At 41.4% G+C, this 24,985-nt stretch overlaps 1 protein-coding gene across 1 annotated transcript in view; it reads right to left on the bottom strand.

The window, feature by feature from the left end:
* Positions 1–24,985, bottom strand: part of ARHGAP22 (Rho GTPase activating protein 22) — a 145,952-nt gene that overhangs the window by 107,139 nt on the left and 13,828 nt on the right. Inside the window, exon 3 of the mRNA XM_009277740.2 lies at positions 20,291–20,378. Coding sequence (XP_009276015.1) covers positions 20,291–20,378 — 88 coding nt within the window. The remainder of the gene's footprint in view (positions 1–20,290; positions 20,379–24,985) is intronic.

Consider the following 24,985-nt stretch of genomic DNA (forward strand, 5'->3'; position numbering starts at 1 on the left):
ACGCAGGGGGCAACGGCAGGTTGGTGCACTGAGGCTCCCCGCCTTTGTCGCCCGTGTTTCTAGCCGGCCTCGGGGCAGACCTCAGCGCTTCACGGCTCTCTTTGCCCGTTAAACTTCACCGGCTTATTAATTACACTCGCCCCTTTGAAGGGGTGAGAGCCGCCAGAGGCTGCCTTATGCGAGTGGCAGATGCTCACTCTCAGATGGCCGGAGGACAGCAGACACCAAATGTAAACCTACAGTGTGCATAAAAAGATACTAGAAAGGCCATTTCACCTCTTGCAAAATTGTGTCAGCGCAGGACAGGGTCATATCATATGCTCTCCCCTCACAAGAGTAAACACTTAACCATGTATCTCTGGGAATCTCTGCAGAGATTGTAAGTACTGAGAGTTACAGAGACCTTGCATTCTTGCAAAGGTCAGCACTGCTCTAGCAATATTCATTCAGAAGGCTTGTTTAAACACTTACTTTTAATTGCATTAACCTAACTAAATCACCAGCCACAAAGACAAGAGTTTTGTTTTGGGATAAGGAAAGAACAACATCCCTAGAACAGATGTTTGCTGGTTCTCTGATCATTCAGTGTTTGTTTTCTAGACCACGCAGCACTTCGCTTAAACCAGCGGGGACCCTGCTTATTGAAGACCCACTGCCCAGAAGCAGCAATGCCCTAAGCATTGCAGCATAGCCGCATAGCTTTGTTTCACACAGCAACTCACAGGCAAACAGGGTGCCTTTGCAAAGCTTGGATCAAGTGTTAGGAGTTAGATGTCACAAGCAAGAGACTGAATGATAAAAGTCTTTTCCAGGTTGGGCACTGCAGAAGAGAATGCTCTTTGACAGCAATGTGCAATGCACAAAACAAATTAGTGTGCACGTGGGCGGAGAGAGAGATACACAAAGAGAAATTTGGGGAATAGGGGTGGTAACAAGGAGCTATACCTTTAAATATAGTTCAAATACCAGAAACAGCCTGAACCTGAGACCTGATAAGAATCTGCAGCTCCTGCTCCCATATGTATCCCAGCCTCTTGAGATCGAACCAATTCTTCAGACTGGACTTCCAGGATGGAAACTGAATAAAATAAAGGATAGATGTCTACTGGGTCTCCCATCATCTAAAAAAATAAGCCTACAATAGTGTGCTACAAAGAGGTCCTCCTGCAGAGTATTCAGCTGTTACTGTACATTTAAGCCATTCCAGATTATGAGCATTCATTAGTTAGCACAAAAACCAAACCAAAACCAAATCCCACACAGGATGGAAGATGGACAGGGCAGAAAGCTTTCCCATCACCACCAAACATGCTAGAGGAAACTCAAGATATTCTTGCAGGAGAGCTGAAGGAATCCAGTATTCTGGCTTCGCTGGTACCAACTTGTTCCTCCTGGAGAGGCATGAGAACTCATCTCAATTGTTTTGTTGAGCCTCTAAACTTGTCAAACAATGCCAATAGCTGATAGCTGCTTAGAAATCCATCTCTCGTGCAAAGTTCTACCTTACCCTTGTAAAACAGCAGATACTTCTCTCGCTTCTTAGCTAGAGGGTGATCTGATCTCAGAGAAGAGGCACATAAACCACCTGCTTGAGTGGCTAGACACTCTCCTGGCAACACTTCTGCATTTCATACAAAGCAAACTCTAGAGAGCCCCCTGGCAGGGCCAAGATTTCCAAGTTCTGGAAAACTCACACAAAGTATTTACTAATGACACTGTCAGATCAGTGGTAGATAAAACGTGTGGAGAGAGCACCCCACTCTCCAGCTGTTCCAGCCTGGCAGCCAAGTCAGCTCCGTGGGGATTGTTACTAGATGCTACACCTCAGAGCAACCCCTCAGACTACCTAAACATTGCTGAAATTTGAGCATTTAAGAAGTTTTAGGACTGTTATGTACATCACCTCACGCTGACAGATAGAGGCTGCTGTGGGGTTAAACACACAAGCTTCTTTTAAACAATCAAACTGACAGCTTCAGTAAAGCATGTCATGAATTTTTGTGTTTCTGCTACTGAAACATTACAATTCTAAACTCCCTTTATTTTCACAAACTATTTGGAAAACTGACAAAAAGTTTGTCTTCCTTTTTGATTGTTACATTACATGAGGGAATTAAATGGTCCCAAATGAAAACAGCTGAGATTCATTTACTGCAATAACCATCACCCTGTATTTAAGGGAATACTCTTGAGATGCATTCGTTGCATGAAGGAGGCAGAGCCTCCCATGTCCTTACCACATGGACATAATGCATCACTACATAAAATGGAGTTAAAGAGCACTTAGCCCTTCCCTCACTTTTTTGCTCTGGATGGCAATAATTACAGTGAAGTTCAGCAATAACACAAGCCAGTATTTATAGCTTTCAGAAAGCCATCCAAAGTTTGCATATGCATGAACTATCCAATGCCTTCAGTTTCACAGAAAAATATAAATTTCATCCAAAACAAAGCAGTTCTTCAACAGTGGTTCATTAAAAAAAATGGATGATTCATTTAAGAAAAATCTTCACTGTATTGGTGACTTTGATATATGTTTGTGTCAGAGTTTTGAGAGTGAAAGACTTAGGAATACACCTAGGAAACACAAAGCCCTGGGGGAAAAAAAAAAAAAAAATCATCTCTCTGTAGCTAAAGAGTTAATAATTGATAATTCCAAAGAAGTGGGGGTGGGAATATAGGAATAATTCACCAATTAGATGTATGGGATTAAGTACAGAGACCTAATCTCTAGTAAACTAAAATACTATAACCACTGTCACTTTCATAAAACCTCTTTTATGACCTGAAAAATCCAACATAAGCTAGGACATACATGCTGCACATACCTCCAATGTACTTTGCAGATCATTTGTCATTTTAGCTTTAGAGGGCACACATTCATTTCTCAAAACTTAAGCCAAGACGTGTCTGTTGTCAAACAGACTGCCAGTCCAAATACTGCCAGACAGAAGCAGCTATCAGTACATCCATACAAACCAGGCACCTTTGGGGAAGGGGGAGGAAGGGGGCAGGGGTGGTGAAGGGGGGGGGGAAGCTATTTTGAGATATCTGGGCAAAGTTTGGGAGATGCAGAAACCAGATCTGTCATCCCATGGGAAATTCAAGATTCTCTCATCCTAGACCCTAACAGGTTGATTGTCTGATACAGATACAAACTCTGCTCCTGAAGGGTTTGAAGGCTCAACACAAGACATCACAGATATAGCCAAACCTGTCTGGGTCAAACAAATTGAGGTTTTATAATTTTTTTTTTTAATATTATATAAAATGTATTTATATTTACACACACTGAAAATCTCAAGTAGGTATTAGCCTATTCTTACAATAAGAAAGGTGGATATGCTTGTACGTTTGCAGCAACAAAACCCACTAAATCTGCAGTAAAATTCTTTTGAGACTCATTTCTGTTAATATACGTAACTCATTCTGTAAAGCAGGAGCTGTTCAAAGTAGGATTTCTGTAATTCTTAACAATTTGACCTTTTAGATCTATGGTTAACCATGCATGTCTTCTCCTTAAATGGCACATACCAACTTTAGACTAAGGTTTACAAAATCAGGAGCCCACAGTTCAATGTCTAAACCTTGATTTCAAGTACTAAGCAATTAGGCTGATCTTTCAAAAACGCCACGTACTTAACAGGTCCCTGTGAAACTGGTGCAGACCGAGTGCCCTATGTTTTTCTGAATAACCAATATACTTTGCATGTTTTTTTGTCCAGCCATAGCTCTCGGCTTCACCATCTGAAATTCTTGATTTGAAGTTTACACTCCCTCCCATTTCTTAAGAAATATGATAGCGTATTGGCTGCCACTGAAAAGGAAAGCTGGCTGCAAAATACTGTTGTGCAAGTAATGAACTTTCCTATTTAAGGACCAGGTTGAAGATCTGGAAACCAGAAGTAAAGATTTCAGTTTTAGGTAAGCCAACCACTTACATTCGGGGGGGGGGGAAAAAAAAAAAAAAAAATTCAAGAGAGTAGAGGAATATGCTATTCCATTTCAACGATTCATTCCAGATGTGACAGCTCACTGATGGCTGAAGGTATTTATTTTTCATTGCCTTACTAGAAGACAAACAGTTTTTGTGGTTCCCAAATGTGTTAGAGTTGCATCTCTAGAGCTGGCCAAATGTTGCTTTTCAAACTTTTAGACACAAGGCAAGGATTACAAAGTTTTGGTTTTTTTCTTCAACCCCCCCCCAAAAGGCACAAACTGGTCTGAAGAACACAAATGTTGGCAACAGCTTGAATCACTAATATGAAAACAGGTGAACTGTGCTTCATACAGAATGGATCTGAGCCAGCCAGTACAAAATAGATGCACTTGCGAAAAGCTGACAATTTATACTAATACCCACGTTCAAAATCCAGGAGAATGTGTTAAAATTTTCAAGTTTGGCCAGAAAAAAGCTTGTTTTGTCTGATCTACAACGTTATTTATACTATGAGCTTCCCCATATCGTTCAAAGATCTACAAGTCAAGGAGCTAGTAAACTATACACTTCCTCTTCAAAAGTTAGGGTCTTTCTAAAATAGGAAGTTTGCTTTTTATGAGAAGTCAGATTCAACCCAGATTATCCCCTCACTTGATTACCAAAATACATGGTGAAGCTCAAGTGGAAGTGACTTGCCAGGCCACAGTGGGAACACCCTATGACTCTCCACAGAATTCCTAATAGCCATTGGATCTCAGGGAGAAAAGAGAATATTTTGGCAATGTAATAACACAGGTAGAAGAGTACATTACAGCCAGTCTTAGTTCATATATCTCTAAACACTGTAACTCCCTTAAAGACCTACCTCATCTCTTATAAGAGCCTAAAACGAGAGAGCGCGAGTTTTCTGGGCTACTATTTATTACTAAAGTGACATACTACCTCCCCCAAGGCTTCTTTCCCACAAGATCAGAGAAGTCTAAACCATCCTCCCCTTCCAAGCCCCTGCCTCCATCATCCCCTGCCCCCAAAAGCCCAACCCTCCGAATACACGCTTCTAATGCCTTTAATATAAACTGTGAAGGAAATGTTTTTGCAAACTCCAGTTCTCCAGGCTGGTAGACTCTGAAAAATAACCTGCTGAAAGAAGAATCAGACCTTCGCAGTTTAAAGAAACAATTTATAGTTCATCTATTCCTCATGGAAGACATTGGCGCAGAAGAACATGAGTTGGATGTAGCTATGTCACTAGACTGTATGAGAGGTAGGCACTGCATGGAAGTACACATTTTGTATTCACACATTGCCTTTTCCCAAGTGATATAACAATGCAGTCCTGTTAGCCATGTTAGGCTAGGCTTATAATAGGGCACAGTTCTGCTAAGAAAGGGCTTATAGGCTTAAAAAAAGAGAAGCATTTTCAAACACAAGATCAAACGTCACCTAACTGGTCAGGAACAATAATTCGGAACATACAACCTTGTCCTATTAAACAGTTTCTAGTCCAGAAAGAGTCACAATATACTGAATTTAGGAAAAGTTACTCTGATTTGATTAGGTCTATTCCCTCCTCTTTTCCCTCCAATCACTAATTCCAAAAGAATTTCAGTGTCTGAAGTCATACCATCTGACAATAATTTGCACTGGCATTTTGACATTTTTTCCATAGCACTGACCATATTTTAAAAGAGATTCCCAGGTGTCCACCTTCTTTATTCCTTCCATTCAAATAATGACTCTACAACCTAAAGCACTTGTTGAAATGAAAAAGGAATCCCACGAATTCTGATGGACGATCCATTGTACGTTAAAAGCTCACAGCTTCCTAAGCAAATTCAAAACAGAAGAATTTTACGTGTAAACATTGACAACTGAAGAAAGCTTGGTTATAAATTCCAATATACCTTTAGCCACACCGTGCTAGTGAGTAAATCCCCAGGTCTTTGCTTCGAGGGCATTAGCAGGCTCTTCGGGTTCTAGCATTGAAGTACTGAGGAAGCATGAAAAAAATCCCTGAATAGTCAGCCTTACCCATGGGCAAAGTCCCTTTATAATGAATCTTTTACACCTGGTCCTGGCAAAGCTGGTGTCCTTACTGTTCCATTTTTGTCAGTAGAAAGGCAATGTGTGCCCTGATTAAAGGAGAATGCTAGGACAGCTCTTACTGCTGTGCTTTCATTTCTTTCAGCAGCAGGTGAGCACACTGGCTGACATCAGCAGCTCTCACCTGGCAGCACACACCATTTCTCATCGGTGGCCACACATCCATAGCTGCTTTTGCACAGTTCACACCGACTCATAGCCCAAAGGCGAAGATCAGCTAAGCACATAGATTTTAAGCAGCACAATTTTACTGCAAATATCTGAAAGCATCTTACTCCTCAACAGCACTTTAAACTGCTGTAAAAACAAGAACCCTTTCCTAACAGATGTCAGTGCGCTCAGAGAGCCAACAGCCTACTATTAACACATGCAAGTTTCTACACTTACTAACTTCAAAGAACTGTTGCTTCTAGAAGAGAAAGGATCTGCTTTGGCTCACAGAGAGACACAACTCTTCACTGATTACAGAATCTTAATGTAATGGCAAGAAGGTCTGAGATAGATAGAAAATATCTGGACTCGTACAGCCTGGGATGCCTTGGCAGAGGTGGTTAAGAAACAACTCCTTACGTGTAGCTTAATCATACTTTCATCAAAGTTACTGAGACCAAAGCAGAACCCTGTGATGTTGTTAGCATTACAACTGAAGGCAGAACTGTTCTTTCCAAGAGGAAATAGCTGTGACCTCAAAGCACTTCTAGGGGAGGAAACTGAATTCCTTCTCACTGCTCCTCCCCAATCCTTATGTATTTCCTTCAGTAAGACAGTCACCATACAGATCCACAGCCTTATTTATGACACCTTCCACAGACCCCCCCACCAGCTTCAGAACAGGGGCTCAGAAGGGAATATTCCTCTTACCAAGTGTGATCATAGGCACAATATTTCAATTCATACTAACTTTCTCTATTCTCTGCTGTGATGCGTTTGGGTCACAGAGCTAACTAAAGGTAGGATGTGTCCTTTCATGTTCTGCAGTGTCAGCAACACGACACTGATGAGTCATGTTGAAGACCTATAAGGACACAGGGACAGAAATAAGTTGCTGAACTCTGGTCTGTCCACTCAAAACAGACCACAGGAAATTTAGTCTGGAAAAGATCTTCTGCTGAACCCTCCCAGAAGGCATCATTTTGACTCTCTGATTCACATACAAACCCACATGGTCTCAAAGCAGAGTCTTTATGGCCTCTGTGGAGTAGGAGGATTCTCACACCTGTGTGGCTAGAAGGCTGCTAATCTTTGTAGACACTTATATTTGTGTTAAGAAAAGTAATCTTTCTCCGTGTTACACTAGTATGCCAGTACAGCCTTTCTTTTAACATAATTATACCAGCACAGCATTCCTAATGTAGACAAGGCTCTTGATCTCTCAAGTTAGCAGCTGCCAGTCTGCTGATAAATCCTCATAGTAAAATCCACAGCTCCAAATCCAGGGAAGCACCACAGTTTATACAATTATCCTTCAATGCAAAGAATATATGGTTGTTTATAACAGCCTTTCCTCATGGCCTCACAGACACTCACTTTTAACACTGTATACTTGTGATTTCATAGCTATTTTCTTTGTTATCTCAAATTCCTCCTGCCCCCTCCCCCAAGTTTTCATGAGTGTCAGACAGCTGGTGATTAAAAGCAAACCCCAGAATTAACAACAATGCATCATGAGTTCAGCATGATATATAGCATCTTTGGTACCACACAGAGGCATGGATATCAACATCTTCTTAAAGTGGAATTCAATGAGATGACCAATGGTTTATGGATGTAGAATAGACTGCCTAATCCTGCAGTTACAAATACATCTATCTCCTCTGGCTGAGATTCAAAGCCAGACTTTGAAAGAACGTGTATGCACTGGGCTGTGCACCTGCCAGAACAGAGATAGAAGACACGAACTTGGAGAAAGTAAACATTTAGAGTCTGTTAAAAGGAAGAGTTCTATAATTAGAAGTGACCTGAACTTTGTCTCCCTAATGGAAGAAATCATACCCATTTCAATTAGAGTGCTTGAAGAAAATTAGGAAGATTAACCTTATCAAAACATGCTACACTAAACAGAACATAGTCCTGATCCCAGCTGCCTCACTGCTTTTATACAACAATACCTTCAGCAGAGCCTCTGTGATGGGTACTGAAGAGATGCTGTGAAGTTTATATTAAACTTATGAGAATAAAGTTGTTGTAATGCCACCAAATTCAACGCAGATTGAGAACACTTACTGAAGTGTGGCTAATGCTCACTATGTCGAGCTCCTCTTAAAGTCTTCTTGGAAATAAGATGGAAAACATTGGTGCTAAATACATCTTTTTTGGGTCCTTGTAGTCATAAGGAGTACTTTTCAAGATCTGGTATTTTACACCCGTTTAGAAACAGACTGCTAAAATAATAAACCCAATGTCATTCCTAGTGTCATTAACATAAACACAGAACTTGAGTTCTTTACTGGCATAGCTCAGGTCTATTAATGCAGTGCAACGTAAAATTTAAAATGGTATTATGTCCTCTGCATAACAGAGGATACATCTAGGCATACTCATGCATGCCCTATAGGAAAGCTATGCCTAGGTAACTAGCACAAGGGGTTAAAACTATTCCCAGAAAAAAAAGCAACAGAAGAGTGAAACACAGCCATGCTGGTTAATAACCAGGTCTCAATCAAAACTGTCATGATACCTCCCCTTTAAGGCAAAAAAGTTTAATCAGATCAACAGGCTCTGTTCAAGTTACTCGAATTCAGAGGAATTAACTTCTCTACAGAGCATAAAGCTATCAGGAAGGAGGAATTGCTCCCAGTGTCCCAAAATGCATGTAAATCCAATATCCAAGCATCTACGGGATCCTGTCTGTTAGAAGAGCTTGTATCACAAAAAAATCCCACACATTCTGGACGTGCCAAAGATTTCACATCCATCCCTTGCTTAATAAGTTTCTTTTAACAACAGGAACTGATGGAAAAAGACTGATATTCTTATAATTTATTAATTTTAAAACACATAAAATTAATTCCTTAGTTTGCCACTCTACTTTACAGGGACACTCTGAAGCAATAAAATTGCACATGTTTCATTTTTTATGTGATTAAACTCAGTGTTTATCTTGGCTGTACCAGGGAAACTAAACTGGTCTGCTTGTTTCCATGTTTTACCATTTTTCATGTTGCACTAGTTCTTCAGAGCCTGCAATTTCAACAATTCAGGTGTCAGACCAATTTGTTTCCCTGTAGTAACTTGCATCTTTTAAAGTTTTTTCATAAACATCGAGCCCAAGAGGGACCCGTGTGATGACCTAGCCTAAGCTCCTGCATAACGCAAAAGAATCTTATGAACAAGTTCACAGTCAGGCTGTATTTTGTGAGCAACCAAGTTGACAAGACCCTACCACGGGGTAAGGCTAAGTACAGGCATGCACGTAGGGTAAGAATCTGGAAATCATTAAAAAGAAGCATGTAAGTCACTTAAACACCCCAGCCTTCCTCCCCCACTCATCACACGTAATCAGTACTTTGGAAATACTTAAAGTAGCATACAAAAGCTAAAGAAAGCTTTTACAATGTAGCATTAAGTTCCTGTTACTTTATAACATGATGACTTATTTAACAAAGTATAAATCTTAAGTGTTATGCCCTGGGCAATACATCTTTGTCATATTTCCTCCTCCCCCGCTATAAAGTTCAGAAAGCCCAGTGCAAGCTGGTTCTCACTGATAGCACACTAGTTATCCCTAAAGCATTTCAGACAAACACAGAGTGGGTTTTGCCTGTGAACCCTCAGAGCTGTTTGAGAGCGGGCCAGCTGCCACTTCAAACTGGCGTTAGTGCATCATTTAAAGACACAGTTTCATAAACACCCCAGATAGCAGTTTCCCAATTATAATTCCTTTTGGATGCTGGAGCAGCACATTATCAACTTTGCTGTCCCTTCCCCCCCACGCTTTTGTGTGGGCTGTGTGCAAAGGAAATGCGTTTTATTTTTCTTACCTTTGCTCCCCAGAATGACTTCCAGCTGGTATTTTAAAGTCGGCATACTATACTGAGCAGTTAAGCTACCAGCACTAACAGGTACCTCAATAGCTTCAGAGGTGCTGCCTTACAGGACTGTCAGTAAGTACATAGTGTGTTTTTGGATGATGGTTCCCTCTCTCCCCTTTAGATAAGTTTTTTTAAAATTGTGTCAGAATTCCCTTCTGGAGCAGTCTGGGGAGCAAATATTTTGGTTTCTTTCACTTATGTGCCATCCTGCATTGGTTTAGAGACCAATCCTGCTTCTTGCCCTCTTTTCAGTGAATGCAATATGACTGATGCAGTTTCAGAGCGCGTGTGTGTGTTTCTATATTCTGCATAGCCTGCACCTGCTGCACACAGCACAGAAATCAAATCCACAGTACCTCAAATCAGGTAGGAAGTCAGAGTAAACCCACAAGTCATTAAATGCTGTAGATGTTATAGCAGTTCTGTAATAACAAGAGCAGGAGCATAGCAGGTACACAAAAGATTCAGTTACTGCTCCCTGGCCACAAAATTTTACATTTAGAAACAACGAGATGTTTTCTTTATTCTTGCTATTATAAAGCATGAACTCTGCAAGCAGATGCATGCATCCACTGACAGGTTCAGGATCCACAGAGTATTAAAAAAAGTTAACCACCTCAACAAACAAAGAATCATCATCCATCCATGCAAAATTCAGCAATTTACTTCTCCTAGTATCAGAGCTAAAGAAAATGCACTCAGCAGACATGCTGACCCTTAAAATGCTCAAGTACAGAAAATAAAGAGGAAAGCAGTCTCTGAAAACACTAAAAGAGTGAGCAAACCTGACTGCATCTCCAGCTTACACAACCAATACAACCCCGCATATTAATCTGAAGTGCATTATATTTGTAATTCCACATGACTGTGCCAGATCCTCTAGGGACAAGAATTCACCCACTGAACCGCACAAGGCAAATCAGATGAACTTCAAATAAAGGGCCCAATCCCACAAGACTTAGAGATCAACTCACCTCAGTAAGACTATTGAGCTGGTAAATCGTATGTGGAGCAGGCGCCTAAGCAGTAAACTTCCTTTTAGCTTGATGTTTTCTTTCTTCATGCTGATGTTGACCTCTAAAACTTATTTTTACTACCTCTAGAATTTCCTGTGTGCTATAAACTACATTGCCGTATATCATGTGTCTTATTTTATATAATTTCATCATGCTAACCTACTAAACTAGAGTATTTTTTTAGCCTCAGGGAAACAAACATTGCATAAATCTTGTGGAGAATTCACCCATCCCTGCTGCAAATGGGAACACAGCTGCTTCTGGGACTGAACAAAGCTTAACCTTCAACAGCAGCACCAGAGCACACAAGCTGCAAGACAGCACTGAAAACTTGATTTTTGACAAATTAGCAAGAAATATAGGGAAGGTACTATATATCTGATCACGCTGACAGTTTGATAAGCATATCTTTATGGAACAAAGCTGTTCTTGTACAGAAATGCTTAAAAAAAAAAAATCTCTATTAACCACACATGCCTTAGGGCTTAATATATTATCCTTAAGGCAGAATACTCAATAGCAGAGCTTACTCTGGAATGTCTCAGCAGGAAGAGTTCAAAATCTTACCTAATTTGCACTAAAAAGCCAACCTGATGGGATCAAATGATGCCTTGTACATTCCAGCAACAACATGCCATCATCTTACAGAGCTATGTTTCTATACCCAAAGGGCAGCCTACACAAAATCCTATGCAGACGTATTTGACTTTAAGGAATACAATGGGTTAAGGAAAACTGCTCAAGAACAGTCAGAGATTGCGTCTTAATGATCTGCACTAGCAGAAAAAGCTATTCACGAAACTTTAAGCCTCATGCTCCTTTACCAGCAGGCCTCATGCTGTTGCAATTGAAGTTGTAAAAAACAGCATTCTTGTTGAAAGCCAGCGCGTGCATTAAAAGATAACTAGGTGCTACTGATCAGGGATCAGATGCAGAGCTTCTCCTGGAGATGCAAATTCCAGGACAGCAGAACACGTATGCTGTCACAGCCCATTTCCAGGCCTACTTTAAACTGCCCAGGGCCCCAGAGCACTGAGGGATGTAGACAGTATAACTTGGAGTAGATCAAACACTCCTAATGAAACAAAGGCAGGATCTTGTTTATTTCACGAAGCAGGATCTTTGCTTGCCAAATGCAAACATAAGCCTTGGGCATTGCATAAGCTAGGGGAAAAAAAAAAAAAAAAAAAAGCAAAAAGCAATTTACAGGCTGCAGGTGCCTCCTAATGCCCTTCAAGATGTTTTAAGTTGATAACATAAGGTGAGCCAAAACATTCTTAACTATCAGAGAGCCTCATAGCCCTCGGGGAAAGAGGAGCCTAATAACCTTTCTGTACAAAAGCCTGGATGCAGTCTGATGACCTTCACCAGCAGTGAGTCATCACCTTAAGAAGGTAATAGTGTATTGGTCAAGTTATAGGGATACACCACTAGACTGAACACAACACTGTTGAAATCAGTAAGGTTACACGAATTCAGAGGACAAAGTTCAGTCCCTTTTTCCACGTTCTCTTTTCAGAAGTATTCAGTGACATGGTACAGTCAAGTAATTCAGGGAAAGTACGGATCAAGAGATCAGTAAGCAGAGATGCCTTGCTTGCAGAAGATTTGAGTTGTTAGCGTCTAATAGCTGCATGAGGGAAACCAGGGCCTTCATTAACTTACTCAAATAACAGTTGTTCAACTCAAATCCATTTATATAAACCAGCCTAGAAATACTGGCAGCTGATTGATACTTCTGTTGATGCTAAATGAAGTTTTCAAGGTCTGGATAGGCCACAAAAACTATTTTTGCAGTCAAATAAAGGAATTTCAGTAGAGTTAGGAAAGGAGTTACCCTGAAGAAGACAATTAGTATCTTTTGGTCTTTCCAGCAGATCCCTAAGCAGCAATGCAGTGGGAGGTTTGATCAAACTCCTTCACCCTCACACCCAGATGGAAGAGGCAAATGACAATTCATTAAAACTGGAGAAGTCTGAAGATATATATATATATATTTTGGAAAATAAGTTTATCAGGCTCAGATTGGGGGAGGGGGAAAACAGTCAGACAGGTGCCACAAAATAGCCAGTAACCCCTGGGTCAGTATGTTGACCTGAAATAGTGGAGGCCTAGGTTCAAGTGGCTTCCCCACACAGTCATTACTGTACATGGCTATATAGAACATGCATTGCTCTTCCATAACAAATAAATCTTGTTTTCATCTTAAGATTAAATGGGCAAACAATTTGAACTTGAATGTTTTCAAAGACTGTTGATTTTGGCATCTGTGACAGCAGCTGAAAGCATTCACTTCTGTGTATCTTGTGGATTCAGACAGACTAAGATGCTCATGGCAGGGCAAGTGTGCAGAAATGCATGCAATACTATATTCTGTCTACACAGGCTGAGCAATCACATTGTTAGGGAACTCTTGCTTGCTGATTTGCTTTTGAGGAGACACCAATGAACAATAAAGAGTGGCTAATTTCCTCTTACAGGATGAACTCACATTCAAGTGATTCAGGACATATGCCATAACTGAAGATGCTCATGGCAGGGCAAATGTGCAGAAATGCATGCAATACTATATTCTGTCTACACAGGCTGAGCAATCACATTGTTAGGGAACTCTTGCTTGCTGATTTGCTTTTGAGGAGACACCAATGAACAATAAAGAGTGGCTAATTTCCTCTTACAGGATGAACTCACATTCAAGTGATTCAGGACATATGCCATAACTGACAGCAAGTGTCCAAGCACAAGGTGGAAAGAACCAGCACCACCTAGTGCTCAGAAGCAGACGGAGCAAGCAGAACATAGAGAAGAATGTATTAACGATTTTTATGCATGGAAGCGCAGGATACACGCTTCCAAGGAGACTCAGGCTGCACTTATCTTGCACGTAAAAAGAGACTCTACAGCTGACAAAAGCCAAGCAGATGTACCTGTCACTATCTTAGTGCTAAGACTTTATTACCTTGAAGGTCTTCAACCCAAGCTATAAGGTAATAACAAACAACAGTTTCCAGACTCTCTGACTGCAAAGGCTGCATGCAATTTTATCATTCTGGGCACTCCTTTGGAAAGACAGTTCAGAGAAGACATTTTAGGTTTCTCCCTCCTTAATAAATGGAAAGTCTCTCTCATGCTCTAAAAAGACAGTTATCACTTTTGGTGACATACAAATATTTGCATGCCCTCAGCTGCACTCCAGACATCTAGAAGTGTTAAACACAGATCAGGCAGTGCCCTCCACTGCAAAACCAAGACCGTCAATCTTCTCCTGCAGGTCAATGCAATGCCATGGACACTCTGCGATGTCCACAGCTCTCACTTGCTAAGTGTTTCCACAGCACACGGCTGAAAACTACATTGTCTCATTCCTTCTAGTAGGACTCAAAACTATTTTATTTTGCTGCCATTTCCCTAGTCAATATGCTGAGTGCCAAATCTCAGAAACCTAAATAAAACATTCCAATATCAATATAATCACATATTCAGATATGCACAGTCGGTTATCAGCTGTAGACTTCAGGAGAAAATTTAACCTGCTGTTAGTTAGAATTGCAATTTGCATTGAATAAGAAAGAACATGGAATAATTTTTAATGTCTGAATTTCTAATTTCCCCTCCAGGTATTTTAATTACACACCATCTCAACAGGAACCGAGATAAAAAGGCCACAAAAATAACTTAATTGGTGTTGACCACCTGGGACACAGAAGCATACCACAGAGCAGACTGCTTTGTAGGCATCATTCACCCTACTGGGACAAGACAAAAAAGCTGCCACTCCAACTGCTCTGTAAGACACTGACAGACTCCCTACAGTACAAGTAGTCCTGGGACACAAGCATACCACAGAGCAGACTGCTTTGTAGGCATCATTCACCCTACTGGGACAAGACAAAAAAGCTGCCACTCCAACTGCTCTGTAAGACACTGACGGACTCCCTACAGTACAAGTAGTCAACAATTACTGTCCCTGTAAGAGTTAGGACTCCCACCTTCTCATTCTGCCTTTCTTGATTTCCTACTTGTTATATAGCACAAACAAGGCAGTGAAATAGCTTCTACATAAACCCTGCACAAAAGTTCCTGGATGAGGCATTTTACTCTGCCCCAGTCCAACTTCTGGCAGGATGCAACCACTAGTCCAGCTTTAAAGGAGTCACTATGGAATGCAGGTCCCTTTCATAAGGGCAAGCTGTCTACATTGAGCTCAGTCTTTATAATTAGAGGTTGGAGCTCTGTGGCATGCTTTTCAATTAAAGTTTTGAAAATAACCTTCTACATGTGAATCAAGCATAGACAGTCATCTTTGCTCTGGCTGAGTCTGCAAAAAGCCTGAGACAACAGTTCTGAAGAGGACTGAACTGCCTCACGAAAGAGAGGGCTGGTGGTATTACTCAGCTAGAGCACAAAAAGCAACCTGAAGGTGCAGTTTTCATCAAGCTTAGTTGGATCAACCTGAGGTCCAACTGGTTTGAAAACTGTTTTTTCAGTCATAAGAGCTGAAGTGAGACATGTGATTAGATATTGGGGAAAAAGCCAAGAGGAAAGGGGGAAAGCAAGATCAACCCATTCAGCAGCAGTTTCCAGTGAAATCAAATTATCACAAAACTGCACTCTTATTTTCACAGAAAGACTCAACTAAGAGCTGTCACTGTTGACCTTGGCAGAAAGCACTGTGGCAAGAAACAGGAACTAGCTGTCATCAGTGATAAGGAGACACCAAGATGTGTACCATGAGTTTTGGTCGGGAATTTTTCAAGCAAGGCTCCTTTCAACCATAACATACCAGTTTGCTGAAATAGAAAAGGGCACGTTTTCTATGGACAAGAGCATTACTCTAGAATGATTTCATAGTAAAAAATGAAGCAAAAACATCTTTCCCAGGACAAAAAAAAAAACACAACACCACACACACACACACCAGTAGTCACTGAGGGAAAAAAAAAAAAACACAACAACACACACACACACCAGTAGTCACTGAGGGTACTTGCCCACTATGCAGGTGAGATTCAGGTTCCTGGTCTAAACCGAGTGGAACTTGGGTCTCCTGCATCACAGGAGAGGATGTCAGCCAAAGAGGTACCAGGTAATCAATGGAAAATTTCTTGTTCATGTTTATCTTTCCCCTCTTACTCTCCATGAAAAGATCAACTGAATCCATTCTGAAGCAGGATAGAAGAATCTTCTTAGAAGTCACCACGTTTTCTACAAAGAAAAGCTATTCTCCAATCAGTTGGTAATAACACTTGCCATACCTATCAAAAGACAATGCTTTTCACCTCCTAACTTCTGAACCTTTTTACCACTCCCTTCCTCGACTCTGAAAACCTTACTATATCAGCAAATTATCTCTGACTCTGCAGAGAAACTTGAGCGTCTCATCTCATAGTGCTGCAAAGACCAAAGAATAAAACTAGGCAGACTATTTGCCACAGGGCATTAAAAGCATCAGCTTCCTAAAAGGTGAGACCTCAGGAGCATTTAGGCCATTAATATTCCTTAAGAAGCACAGGGATTGATCTCTGAGAATGCCTTACACACTGCATTACACTACTCTGAAATGCACTGTAACCCCGGGCTAACTCATGGTTGTTTTGTTGCCCCAGTAATCATAGAATCATAGAGGTTGGAAAAGACCTCTAAGATCATTGAGTCCAACCATCGACCCAACACCACCACCCACTAAACCATGTCCCTAAGCGCCTCATCTACGCGTCTTTTAAATACCTCCAGGGATGGTGACTCAACATCCAATCTAAACCTCCCCTGGCGCAACTTGAGGCCATTTCCTTTCGTCCCATCGCTTGTTGCTTGGGAGAAGAGACCGACACCCACCTCACTACAACCTCCTTTCAGGTAGTTGTAATCAGTCAGCTGCTGTTTCTGTTACCAGATTTGGACTCCTCTCCCAAGCAACATACAGTGGTTATTTCCACCCAGAAATACCAGCTACCATGTGATGATTACCCCAAATGGTTAAAGCTTTGCACCTGACCTCATACTAACCTGATAATTTTATAAAACCGTCCCCCCCCACCTGCTAATGTGCACTGGAACATGAGAGCAACTTGAGCCCACAGCTTACCCTGCCATTCCACTTTGAACTTCACTAGCTGTGAGGGAGGAAAGCATGAATGAGTTAAGAGGGTACAGAAATTTACATAGTTTCCCCAGAAAAGAGGATAGAGAACATCTCTGCCAAAGGAGGTATTTCAGGAAGTCCTGCCACCAGATCTAACACTGGTTTGACTGTAGAACTGTTCTGCAGCCTCTCATGTCCCTAGTTAACCCCTCTCCCAGCCACACTATACAGCTCAGAAATGAACCTGATGAAACATGAATAATACACAATACCCATCATTAGTTCTTGTTACTCAGCAGAAAATCAATACATGCTCTTTTACAGTGCAGAACGTGCTGTTACTCTAGTCCCTGCACTCTGGCGAAGCAGCTCCCACAGCCAAGCTGTACACAGGCTGCAGCAGAGGAAAGGTGGGAAGATCTCAGCAACAGTTCCAGCAATGAGGATGCTGAAAGCCTTAGCTGTTGATCACAAAATAGGTTTTTGGAGGTAACTGGTACCACAGACTTCAGAAAGCTTTGGACATTTCCTTGCTGGGAGATCTCAGCCTCTCCTCTTTGTCAGATAAGTTGGTATCAGGACACAATGGAAACATCTTAGGAATGCTGCACTCTGTTCTTAGTTTTGTTAGTTAAAGCTCTGCTGCTTACAAGCACAGTAAAATCCCACATATATATATATTTACAGTTATGGAATGTACTTGTATTCACAAGATCCCCGACTTAGTTAAGACAACTAAAAAAAACCTCTCATCATCCCTATAGAAACTATATAGTCCTAGTTTACAGTGGGAGAACTGAGGCACAATTAGGCAGAGATATGATCATGGCCATACATCCAACACAGGGGAAGATGGGAAGCGATGGAAAATAATGATTGGGGTCCTGCAAGATAATCTGGCATCCGTTTAAGAGCTGTTCACTATGTGGGTGTTCTGCAGGCTGGCAACCACGCAGAACACAGTCATTTCAGAACACATGCAAAAAAGAAAAGGTATTTATGCCAAAACCAGCAGAGAACAAATGTACTGTGAACAGAACGGGGAACTCTTGAGGCCACATTCTCCAGTGATGTCTATGCTGAGCCACATTCTGTATTGACTGGCTATTTATAGCATTTTTCAATACTTGCTACCCATGTAGCTACTAAGCTTGCTACAAACATGAATGGATTTAGCTCCACAAGGTAGGGAAAACATCTCAATTTTGCAGGCAGGACAGTGGTGCACTAAGACTGAATCATTTTTCCAGGGAACACAGAGAAGGGCAATATCAAAGCCACAAGCTGAACACAGAAGTCCTGGGATTCGCAACTATGCTGTGAACAGTATCACTTTTTTCCACGCTTCTGGATAGCCTCTTTCAAGTAGCCACATGGCATTGCTTTACCAACTCGACTGAAGCAACAGCCACCCGCAGTTCAGGACAATTCTTTTGCAGCCTACAGTAATACAACCTGACAGGTTGGGCAAGAAGTGCAGAATGACTATTTTCTCACCTGGAACCAGAGGGCAAACTCAAATCTGCAGGAAACTCAACCAAGCCAGTCCGTGACTCACTTAAATATTTCAGATCACTGCCAGAACACATGGGATCATTCCCAATCACAACAACCCAAGTGCTTTCACATCCCAGGTCCACAGTCCTTCTACAACAGTACAGTGCACAATCTTTGGAAAATGGTGCAGAAGATGTGTCACATTCAGACAGTGAATGTCAATTCCTAGGAGATCTTCCATGCAAGCAACACTGTGAGCCCAACACGCTGCTGTTTGTGGGGCCCTGCCTATGAGGACATGGCGCAGTGCAAGAAAAACGAGGCATTAACAGATAGCGTGCAGTGACGAGGAAGAGAAAACAAAAATAAATCTCTTCTCCCCAAGTAGCTTCCTGTGTGCCAGACAGAACGCTGTGACTGAGTTATTGCAAAACCCTGCCTGCTGGTGTAATTGAAAACCTTGCAGCATTGCCTTTTCTTCTTGCGCTGCCTGATACTGTGTCAAGAGGGGTGTGCAACACAGGCATTTTAAGCCAGCCTGATTAGGGGGTAAGAAAAAGACCTGAAAGACACAGGTAAAAGCACACCTGCCTCCACAACAGTAACATTCAACTACAGGGACAAGTGTTCCCTGTGCTGTCCATTCCATAAAAAAAAAAAAAAAAAAAAAAGAGGCAGCCTAATGTAATTACTTTTATCTACCCTATCAACAGCACCAACACTATGGGGAAAGAGACAATACTAAGAAGCATGGACAGGAGTCCATGCAGGAGAAACTGGCCGTGAAATAAAGCATGACCGAGTCAGTGCACTCGCATAATTTTTACCATGGTCATGTTTGTCTCCCTCCTTGTCTCCAGGAACTCAGTCTTCAGGTATTGGGAGATAGCTGTGGAAGGACTAACCCACAGTTCATCTTTCTCACTCCTCTGGTCTAACACTGCTAGTGGTGTAACAGCTTTCTTCTCTGTAAATCCTGCCACCTGAAACTACCCTACCTCCAAAACATACTACATTCAAATCTATGCACAGGGACGGTCCTCTCCCAACTACAATCAGAACTGAATAAAGTGAATACAATTGCTCCTATGCTGCAACAGGGAACTTAACTCTAAATATACACTGGAGATACCAAGCCAGTCCACAGGAAGCATTTACATGGGAGCTAAAATGATTTCAAAAGTTCTACATTAAGACTATGCCGACAGATCATTACATTTTCTACCTAATAAAATTTCAACCTCTCTTCCATGGCAGGTCACCTATTCTCTTAAACCTTTTATCCAAAAAGTGAAACATTTTGAAGCTTCCCCCCCCACCCCCCGCCCCATCCAGATACTACACACAGCACTCCAGGCAAGGAGCCCCCTCCAAACAGGAAAATCAAGGAGTATGATGCATCTCAACTGCTATTTTCATGAGGTACCATGGCAGCAGTTATATGCAGAACAAAGAACACCGAGTAGTCTGTCAAGTCCCATTTCCCAATCTCTCTAGATAATCCAACTAGTGTATCAGAGCGCTTAGAAGTGAAGTGATCAGTACATTTCAATTATCATTAATGATAACCAATGGGAATGAGATGATGTTACGTTGAAAGTACAAGGAAATGCTGGCCTACCTGGGGCAATTTCAAAGAGATGTTTCCCTGGTTCATCAGGATTAGGTGGCAGCTCGTTCACCTGATTGCCTTGCAGTAGTATCAAGCCCTGTAAGGGACACAAACACCAGTGAAAGGGGAAAAGCCATGAAGAGGGTAAGGAAAAGAAGATAAACATAACAGACATAGCAAATTTAAGCCCTACTCTTCCACTGAGCCCACCTTCTTTCCACCCTTCTGAGCAGGAAAAGATTGAGGTGGTCATGCACCTGCCTCACCTGTCTTTTCTCTCACACTGGACACTTCTGGTCAAATGATCTTTCCTCTGGAATAACAATACTCTGAGCAGGCATAGGTGATTCTCCTTGGTTTCCATAACTAATTATCCCTTGAAAAAGTTTCATCTCACATTACATCTACTCTTCCTTCACCCTTTAATTTCTGGTTGCGACCTGCAGCAATGAGGTGGCTGAAGTTCTATTTCTAAATCTTTATTTCTGCAATTGAAGAAAATGGCCTGTTTTCCAGAGATTTTCAGTACACAGAAGTTCCCAGGGAGACACTGGAGGAGAGCAGCTGATTCATGTTTGCAAGGCAACAGGACTACCTTTTAATCCAAGAGACTATAGTTTCCCTACCAAGAAATCTGAGCCCCTTTACTTCCCAAGTGCAAATGCTGCCAGAATTCAGATTCATTTTCACTTTGAGCCCAAGCATAATTAACACAATGTATTCCAGTTTGGGAATTCTGCATAGCTGGTGGCATAGTATCTTCAAAGTGAACAAGATCATCTTCATCTATGGAAAAGCTGAAAAAGAGATCACAGGAAGCTCTTGTCCAGTAACGTGGGTGGAACAAGAATGAACACGCTATTTGGAGCTCATTGTTTCTCCATTGTTTTTTAGTTTCATCTTTGACATTTTAAAAGGTTTCCAGCTAACATTCTTTAGGACATAGACACAATAAGACAGATAAAAGGCAGTAAGAACTGGGACTCTCAAGAGTTAAGCCATGAAGAGTGTAATCAGCAGTTCCTACTCCTGCGCTGATCTGCCCTGGAATGGAAGCTGGATCCAAACCATCTCTTTTTGCTGAGCAGAAAAAGAAGAAAGGAGTTGTTTCAGTCAGTTGTTTTCATGCATATCTCTAGTAAACATGCACAGTTACATTCTCTCCAACCACCTTGGGAACAGCCAAATCCAAGACACACTGGAGCATCATAACGTTGGTAATCAAAACAAATCCCAGTTACACTCTTTGTCAGCTTCCAGATCCATATTACTTAGTAATACAATTAGTGTCTCATGAGACAGACAATCCAGGATTTCAACTGATAGAAGACAACCCATCATATGACCTTTGCAATCTTCTCCATAAAATAGAGAAGCCAGTTGTGTTATCTTTCATTACATCTGTTATGGCATAACTTCCCTGGCTTTGCCCCTTGGTAATACATTTTCCTACAGATGCTTTGTTTGGAGAAACCACTGTAATAAACCAAGGAGCCAGCTTCTATTAAATGTAAATGAATTAAGTTTTACTTTTTTCTTTGAACACAGAACATTCAAAAGCTACTACAAATAAATTACCAGAACAGTAATGCTTGAGATGGAAAATACTTCAGCTGGGAAATAAGCTCCGAGTCATGGAGGTTTACAAGTTGGCATTCCAGTTCTGACAACCCACCCTATTAAAGTGACTTGCTGCTTTGAAAGGATCTGTTCGTTGCAGACTGAAAACGCCTCACAAGTACTCAAATTTGTTCTTCACAAAACAGAACTCAACTGCCATGTCACTATAGATTCAGCAACCTGCTTCCATGTTTTGCCATCCCTCAGTGGCATCAGGCTATAAACCTTCATTTAGTTCCTCTTGACAAGCCAGATCAACATTTTAGTGCAGGAAATCCCTGTCATCCGGAATTCACGAAACTCTACTCCAATTAATCACATATTGCAGGCCAGTGCCTAGTTAAAAAGTAGAAATGCAAGACACCCTGAATTTGAGTATTCATAGTGTATAGAACAACAAATACTACTCTATATCCAACAGATATGCATCACCACCCCAGTGTTGCTACATTTAAAAAAAAAAAAAAAATCAGAAAATAAAAAGTTCCAGAAGCAAAGTTACCCTGACCACATTGCATATATGCTGAATGTTCAACAGTGCAGACTATTGCTGTTCCTTCTACAGAATGTAAAAGCGAAAATGATCACGAAAGAAAAAAAAAAAAAAAAAAGAAACACTCTTAAACAAGTCAGATTTTGTATTGAGGCCTTCAGTTTAGATATCCTTGGTTTTGCTTTGAGGAAATTGTGCATTTACATTTCTATCTCAATTTTGTTTCCTTGCATTTAAAAATAAAAATTCTGTGCTTAGTGTAACAGCAGACAATGGGGTTGGATGTTTTGTAGCACATTGTGAAGTTCTTCATAACACATTTGACATACGTTTGAGAAATTAAGATTTGAAAGGGAAGAAAAAACCTGAATGATGACAGCAGGGACAGCTCAGAAGAGAGCCAGAGGAGTTCAGCCAAACTCTGCAAGGGGCCAAAGCCAGCACCTGCTGGCTCCACAAATCATCCTAGAGGGGAAGAGTGAAGTGTTAAAGTGGACATTATATATTTTTGTGTGCATTCTGTCCACATAAAAAACTAACAGCTGTTCCACGCTGGTAGCTAGAGGGAACTGTAAGCAGAGCATGCTGAAGCCAGTGAAAGACTATTAAACGCTAGGCTACTAGAATTTAATAGCTACTCAGCCCAGAAATTTATTATTTGCCAGGAGATACAATAAGAAGGAAAAAGATAGAAGATAGAAGTCAACTTTTATTTTAAAAAAAGGAAAAAGGGAATCAAAAGATATATTAAACACAAAGCTACGCATGCTATCCAGCAGTACCTTCCCCTGTGCCCCATTCTGCAATAGGCTGTGCAGCCCAAATCAGCATCATGCAGCCCCACTGGGCAGACAGTTGTCTCCTTTCCTGCTGCAGTCCCTGCAAAATGTGGATGTTGCAACTTGCATAGCTGCTGTGCTCCAGGAGCGAGGAAGGAGAGTGGTTGGACCCGAATGGCACTCCTCTTCCTCCCTTTCCTCTACTGAAGGAAACAAGGAGCATTGCCCACCAGAATGCCAGAGCAGAGCTGCTGTGCCTATGTGATCAGCTGGGGAGCGGGTAAAGGGCTGACAACTAGAAGAGGATGGGGCAGACGGGCAGAGAAGTACCCCTCTGCAGTGTAACCTCCACCATGGAGTCCCAGCTTCTAAGTAAGATCAGATCACCTGTGGAACAGGAATTTCTAAAAGGATCACAGTGATTAAGTGAACACAGCATGATTTTCAAAGACAGGCCCCTGAATCTTGCTTTTACCCAAAGCTTAGGATGTTTTGACAAGGAGCAGTCTCAAATTTTGGCTTGAGCAGGAAGACTGCTTTTCTCAGTCTGGTTTCTATCAGGTAGTTCTCTGAAACAAAAATGGTTTAATCGGATGTACTGAGAGGTCCACGCTCCCTCCCCATCTCTTCTTCACACTGAATGCACAAGTTTTGAAGTAGTTTCACAGCATGCTCCTAGGGACACCATATTCAAGAGGTAAAATGAACAAAACTTAAATGTAATCATCTGCTTGCCTTACCACAGAACGAAGTTCCCTACAGAGAGGGGAGAAAAAGAAGCGCTTCAGCCTCAGGTTGACATAGGAGCTACATGGGTAAGGGCAGGTGGATAGGTGGGAGGGTCACAATTCTTCATTTTGTCTTTTAAAAAAGCGTCTTTATGAAGAATAGAACCTAAAGTTTTAATATTGCATATAGAAATTCAAACCCTTCCCGCTTTTACGAGTATATGGAACATCCCTAGGGAAATGGTGAAATGACAGCACAAGCAGACGAAAAATAAAACATCTAAGTTGCACAATTGAAACCAGAAAGGATTTCAGAACAGCCTAGGACAAGAATGCCAAGAAGCCACAACAAAGGACCCCGAAAAATCACAAAGTTGGCTAAAAAAAACCCAACCCCCAAAAAGACCTCTTCAGGTCATTTTGTTGGTTTAATTTAAATTTGGTGTTTATGCATTCCCAGCTGTAAATTTAAATTTTCAGGTCATTATCTTATTTACACAAGCTAGAAACATACATATAGCAATGAAAACTAATACGGTATCAGTTGATTCCAGCCAATCAGACTTTCAGAGCTTCAGGTATCATTTGAAAGCTAGCAATAGTTTTTTTCTGTCAGAAGATGTAATCCTCTTAAATGTTAACAGCTGCTTTCCTCTGAGGACCAATTTACATTTTGTAGAAAGAAAAGTTGTTAAAGAGACAGTAACACTCACTCTCTCTCTTCCTTTAAGGTACAGTCCTCTCTTAAGAAGCCCTCTAAGCAAAACTAGCCAGTCTCAAAATGGGTAGTGCCTACAAGCCAGCACAAAATAAAAGTTAGAATCATAGAATAATTTGGGTTGGAAGGGACCTTTAAAGGTCATCTAGTCCAACCCCCCTGTAACGAGCAGGGACATCTTCAACCAGATCAGGTTGCTCAGAGCACCGTCCAGCCTGACCTTGAACGTTTCCAGGGATGGGGCATCTACCAGCTTCTCTGGGCAAGCTGTTCCAGTGTTTCACCACCCTCAGTGTAAAAAATGTCTTCCTTATATCTAGTCTAAACCTACCCCCCTTTAGTTTAAAGCCATTCCCCCTTGTCCTG

The sequence above is a fragment of the Aptenodytes forsteri genome, unplaced genomic scaffold (assembly GCF_000699145.1).
Source record: "Aptenodytes forsteri isolate BGI_AS27 unplaced genomic scaffold, ASM69914v1 Scaffold15, whole genome shotgun sequence".
In the NCBI taxonomy this organism is placed as follows: domain Eukaryota; kingdom Metazoa; phylum Chordata; class Aves; order Sphenisciformes; family Spheniscidae; genus Aptenodytes; species Aptenodytes forsteri.